Here is a 6427-nt window from a genome sequence, read left to right on the forward strand (position 1 = left end):
CTTGTAGGGGGTGGGCACGGCAATGACCCTGGGAGCAGGGGATGCTCCTAAATAAATACCTTTATAGCCCGAACTCCGAAACGAGCGGCCTCCACTTCAAAATTAACTCGGGACTAGGAGCTACAAGAAAATTAGAAGTGTGATTTCACGTTGCACTGTGATCGTACCTATCAGGAGCAGTACAACCGGTGACAGCTGCACCAGCACAGGCAGGGTGGCAGAGCAGTTACGTCATGGTGCATTGTGTGTGCTCCTTTTTATTTGTAAAAGAAATGAAAGAAATGAAATGAAAAGAAATAAGTATTTTGAAATGAAATATTTTGAACGTCAACTGCTGGTTTTCCTTGTCAGAATTCTGACCTCATTTTGTTTTACACCCATAAGAGAGACATGAAGTGCAGGAGCCGCAGGATGCCCACACCCAGGCCGGAGCATAGCCAGCAGTGACCCTTCCCCTGTGCTTAGTACTTGCAAGGTGGCATCTGGAGTACTGTGATCCCCCCGCAAATACAAAGATACCGACTGGATGGAGTGAGTCTGGCAGAAGGCTGCAAAGGTGGTCAAGGATCAGACCACGAGGGACGAGGTGAGGCTGAGCACCAGCCTTTTTCGGCCTGAAAAAGGGAAGGCTTTGTGACACCCTTGCTGCTGTCCACAGCTACCCCACCAGAGAATACAGAGAAGACGGAGGCAAACCCTTGCCAGAATTGCATAGCAATAGGCAACAGGCACAGGTTAGAACACAGGAAACTCTGGTTATATAGAAGGACTTTTTAATCTTTTTTTTAAACCATGGTGGTGGTCAAATACTGGAACAGGTTGCCCTAAGTAGTTGTGGAACCTGTGTCTTTGGAGTTGAGTTCAAGGCTCAGCTGGATACTCAGCTGAGCAGCCTGATCTAAATGCTTTGAGAAAGGGGTTGGGCTAGCTGACCTCTGGAGGTCGTTCTCAACCTAAATTATTCTATAGGTCTAGAAAAATTTCAGTACTCTATTTTTTGTGATAGAGGATTAATTACATTGCCTTAGGTAAACACAAGGACTTATTTATTACTTTCTGTGTTAACTCATTGCATTACATCTGTGTTTGAGCTGAATAACGTGCAGTTACACCAAGGGAACACCCTGCTGTGAACAGCCTGCCTCACTCACTTGAAGCATAGCTTTTGAGAGGAGTAACTTGATGGGCTGTTATTCTTTACTCCGTCTCACCCTATCAGTCAGAACTCACGAATAAACAGCAAGGAAGAGTAATCTTAAAGCATTTCTGTGTACCTCTGCAGTAACACCAGCCAGCCTGCAAACTTCAAAGCATTAACAAATATTTACTTACTAATTAGTCATACCTGACAATAAATTCCTATATATCATTAATGGTATTTCAAGCAGATTATTTACAAAAGCTCATCTTCACTTTCAGCCTTTTAGCTGAAAACTTTCACCAGCATGCATGCAGTGTACCAGATGCTTTGGACAAGACCCTGATATAACCAGGATTTTATATAGTTGTCACTAGGTAACTTTCAGTGGTGTTTTCAGCCTTCAGTTTTAAATGATTAAAAATTCCTGTCCTTACAACAAGCAGTTTTCCTTCCCCTCTTTCCCCCTCCAGTTTCTGACTCCTAAACATGCATAGCTTCTATGCTTTCTATGCTTTTTTTTTTTACAGCAAAAAGCATAATTGTTTGGAATAGTACAAATTCCACTAATGTAATCAACCTTGACCTATTTTAAATGGGTTGCAACCTTCATCCAGACTATTTTGTTAATAAACCCAAAACAAAGTATGATAGAACTCAAAATACAACCCATAACCCAAAGTGCCCATTACAGCCAATGTGTTTTTGAAGCCCAAAAGAACTGCAGGAAGCAAAACTACGAAGACAGCTGCTTTCTTGACTAGTGTAGTAAAGCAACAAAGCAAGCCCTTGAAACTCACAGACATCGAATGTGGCATCAATGAATTAAGAAGTAGCTGATCCAAAAAAACAGAAAAGGTTCATTTTCTCCTATGCTTCTAGTTAAGTCAGAGGACATTGCTTTGCCAAGGCTATTACTGTCCATCAAAACTATGGCAAAGTTTGGCTACACTATGTAGTGTAATTACTGAAGCAGACAGATAACATACTTCACATGAGGAATTTAACAAATGGCCACTCCCTCTAGAGGTGGGAGGGTGGGGAATTACTCAAGAAACCGCTGTCTGTGTTCTGGAAGTTAAATACAAACCTAAATGGGCTTGAACTAAGTATGTACCATCAGCTGATTTTGAAGCTCATTCAACCTTCACAGCCATCCTTTTCCTGAGAACAGCTTCCAGCAATCCATTATTTTGTTAGTTCCTAACCCAGGAATTGCCTCCAAACCTTTGTGTATAACAGCCATGCAGTCCATGAAACCATCCATTCCCTCTTTCCAACCTATTCCTGCTTTGATCCTCTGCAACATCTTGCTCCATGCCTTCCACAACACAAGAAATGCATTAGCCTTTTTATGTCACTTACAGATGGTACTGCTTCACACCCCCTTTAGTTTGCATCTCTGAGCTTAGAAACCTCTTTTTTTATGCCATTTGTCACAGGTACAGAACAAACTTGTATTTATGTACTGTTTTGTCCTTCAGGCAAGAACAGCTCCTCAAACATCAGCTCCATCTTCCCTGCCACCCAAGTCATTCATTAAAGACTTACGAAATGTGTGCTAATTGTGTGCAGCAGATTGTCTAAGAAACCAAGTGTTTTATGGCAAAAAGGTGTTTTTCAGTCTGCAAAACCAGACATGGTTATTTCACAGCTTAATTCTCTTCAGTATATCTCACACAGCTGAAGAGAACATGGCACAAGTTGTGAAAGTTAGTCAGATGTTTATTCAGCATCGCTAACGGTTTGGCAAGTTAGCGCTTTCCACCAACACGGGGAGCAGAAACCTTGACTGGTTTCACAATCTTCTGCTTAGGCGCTGCCTTTGTAGGAGCCTGTAGAGAAGTAAGACAGTATGAGTGAAGAGAAGCAATTTGTCTGCAGTCCTGAAAGTATCCCTTAAGATTCTTGACAGAAATCAGGCAATTTAGCTCAGTTTAGAATTACAATCTATCAAATTAGAATTATGTTAACAGATGGTTACACACACACCACTGTAAGCCTACAACATGTACGATGCCAATATATGGTATTAACTCATAAGTAATAATGAAATAGATGCTAGCATTCATCAGTATATTGTCACCAAGTTCCTAGATAGTGAAGATGTCACATCCAGACAAGTTTTTAGCTATCAAGAATCTCTGACATATGGTCAGAAAGTTGTTTTACTGTGATATTTATTTCTTCTGTAAAAAACATTAATTCTATGCAGCTGTTTGGGTGGGTTTAACTTTGGTATAAAAGTTTGGTCAAAGTGGTTCCAGATCAAAAAAGCTAAGCAAATGCTTCTTCCAAACATAAACTGGAATTTCCAATTAAGCACTGCAACACAATGTTGTGTTACAACACCATATATGCCATTTCATGATTTCTATCCACCTATTGCATCTTACCTTTGCAGCAGAAACAGCCGTTTTCTTGGTTGCCTGCTTAGCCTTCTTGGCTTCCTTTGCAGCCCTGTTAATTCACAGAAAAAGAGTAACAGTTATCCCTGTCTGCCATTCACTGTTTCTTTGTCTCAGCACTGTAAGAACACCCCAAGAAGAAAGGAATGCATTATTTCAGGTTTATCCTCTGCATTCAGTACCCTCTAGGGAGACTACTGCAGAGACAGCAGAAGTGTGTGTAACAGAAGCGGTTTTTTCACAAAGGGAGAGGGCAAGAAGAGACCCTTTGCTGCTGCTGCTACTATCTCTTGCTGAGATTTCTCAGTGTTACTTCCAAATATATGATTAAAAAAACCCAAAGCTCACCACAGACAAGCTTATAAAACACAGAGCTCATCTAGAGTTTAAGCTCTTGTATGAAAAGCGTTAATAATCTTTGAAAAGCCTGGGACAGCTCCATTTATCTCCCATTTCTCACCTAATAGCTTGTTCCCTCTGCGCCTTTCGTACTTCGGGCTTCTGATTTCGTTTAGCCATAATCTCAGCTAAAGATGCACCAGTGATAGCTCTCTGAAACTTAACAGCACGACGTGTGCGCTTCTTTTGTATCTCTTCCTAAAGTGGCAGAAGATGAAGACAGACAATTAGTATCACAAGACATTAAATAAAAGGCTAAAGACAATTATAGAAACAAGCTGCTGTTGAGATTGAAGCGACTATAAAACTGTATACAGAAGTATAATTTTACTCCTCACTTTAGAGGTAACTGATTTCTTGATTTGCCAAAGCAGATGAATAGCTAAAAAAGAATAATGTATTCTCCTTTCCAAGGTATAAAAAAATAAAATTCTTTTGCAAGAATGTCAGAAGTTCAGCCTTCTGTAACTCCCAGAAAAAAAAGAGGGGAGGGATAAAATCCGCGTTGATGGAATCTTCTGAAAGGAAGACACTTCTGACTTGTTTCAAGTGGGATCATGGTGCTAGGCAGCAGTCTAAGCCACTGAGCATCAACTTTCCTTCTCCAAACAAACTGGTAAAAAGATTGATTTATAACACATATGTAAACCTTTCTAAATGCTCTTTTGCTGTGCAAGTTTAAGTAAGAGCACTGAAAATACCCCATGCTACATGTCTTACTATCTTTTTCATGCAATGACTACTATGTAGGAAAGACCTCCTATAAGTTACAGCCCAAAGTTTTCAAGAAGGGTACATGAGAAGTTCCCCTACCCTTTAACCCCCCAAACAGCTCTCTATGCTATCACCATTCAGGAAGTTTACAAACCCAAACTTTTAGAAAGCCTGCTTATTAAACAGCATTACCCACCTCTTCTAAAACTACTTTTTAAAAACATATGCCATTCATACAATTGTTAAAATTTACTGAACCTACTGTGGTTCTGAGTGGTCCCTCAAAGAACTGATGCAATACAAATAGAATGCTTTTGCTGACACGGTTAACTTTCAAACATAAAGAAGCATACAAACTCATGTAAATGCACTCACATTTTCACCATTATTGGCCAATCTTCATCCTGGTTACATGGGTCATGCTTCTGCTAAACACCAGCATACTCAAGTTACCTCTATTCTAGCAGACCAGTGACCACATCTTTTGGTAGACAACTTTAGAGCGCCATTAGTTGGTATATACTTACTGACTGTCCTTTCTTGTGTTTACGCCTATACAGAACAGTCCAGTTGATTTGACGGGGGTTTCTCTTGGAAAGGAATGCAGACTCACATTTAGCATTCAAGAACTGAAAAACCTGGGAAGGTAAAGTATTTTGTGTAAGCTCTGTTTCTATGAAAGACGTTATCACAGTTGATGTTAACATATCAAGTAATTCTTTGATTCAGTGTTTTTCAACAGTGATGCTTTCGTATTTCTTTACACAGCTCTGACAATTAAAAATTTTAGAAGATAATTTAAAAAAATTAAAGTCTGGAATTTTGTTCCGTTGATCAAACTGATCTTACAAGGCATTCTGAAGCAGCATGATTTTTCTGAGGAAAGCTCAAATTACCACTTGCATTCACTGCTGCGCTGTATTCCAGGCATAGCATGAATAGCCTTATCCAGCATCACACTTTTCAGTTGTCTGCTCTTAAGTAACTGTGTGCTTTCTGTACGCATAAGTGAGTCAAAACAGCCTAAGGAACACACAGAGACCAATACTATGCCAAATTCATGCTTACATAGTTACACTAACCTTTTTGCCTAGAATAACAAGCAGAATTAGCAGGCTGATTTGTTATTAGCTATACAATTCAATTTAAAGTATAAACAAATTTGTAGAAGAGCCCCTGAGAATTCAGTCGGTCTATTTACTTAGCTGTCATTTCCCAGGAGATTCTCTACAGCAATACAACTGTTTTAGAATATCAAAACCCCAAACCCTACTTTTGTAGATATGAATAGCACACTTGTATTTATGACAGTCCTATCTATATGAGATACGACAGCCTGAAAAGGGTCTCCTCCCTATTTTATCCCAATGATCTGTAACCAACTTAGTTGCAAGTTCAGTTGTTTACTTCAGCAAATCTCAGCATTAGACACAGTATGTATAAACAGCATTTTCCACAGAACTTTGGTACTTTAGACCAAATGCTTTAAGACATCCTTCTCAAACCACAACCTAAAACCCCGACTCAAAATCCTAACCTACAGCACAAGCACGGTTCTCCCGCAGACCAGGTCTGACAGTAGTCATGACATCTGGACACCGACAGCGCAGCGATGCTATTCTCATACTGCTCGATACGAGCGATCCAAGCAGACGCTACAGCAACGGCACCGGAGACCCCAGGCAACACCGAGTTCCCCACCGCACGTCAAAGGCGAGGCCTTCGCTTCCCCCACCACTGCATCGGCCTCTCTCTCAGGCCTACCACC

General features: G+C 40.4%; 1 protein-coding gene across 1 annotated transcript; it reads right to left on the bottom strand.

Moving 5' to 3' along the window:
- Positions 1-2845: 2845 nt before the first annotated feature.
- On the bottom strand, positions 2846-5332 carry RPL24 (ribosomal protein L24; the record flags this gene model as incomplete). The annotated part of the gene is made up of 4 exons (XM_009709682.1): positions 2846-2973; positions 3535-3598; positions 4007-4143; positions 5187-5332. Coding segments are annotated over 4 exons (428 nt in total), but the record flags the coding sequence as incomplete, so codon positions are not given.
- Positions 5333-6427: the final 1095 nt, after the last annotated feature.

The sequence above is a fragment of the Cariama cristata genome, unplaced genomic scaffold (genome assembly GCF_000690535.1).
Source record: "Cariama cristata isolate BGI_N322 unplaced genomic scaffold, ASM69053v1 scaffold42681, whole genome shotgun sequence".
In the NCBI taxonomy this organism is placed as follows: Eukaryota; Metazoa; Chordata; class Aves; order Cariamiformes; family Cariamidae; genus Cariama; species Cariama cristata.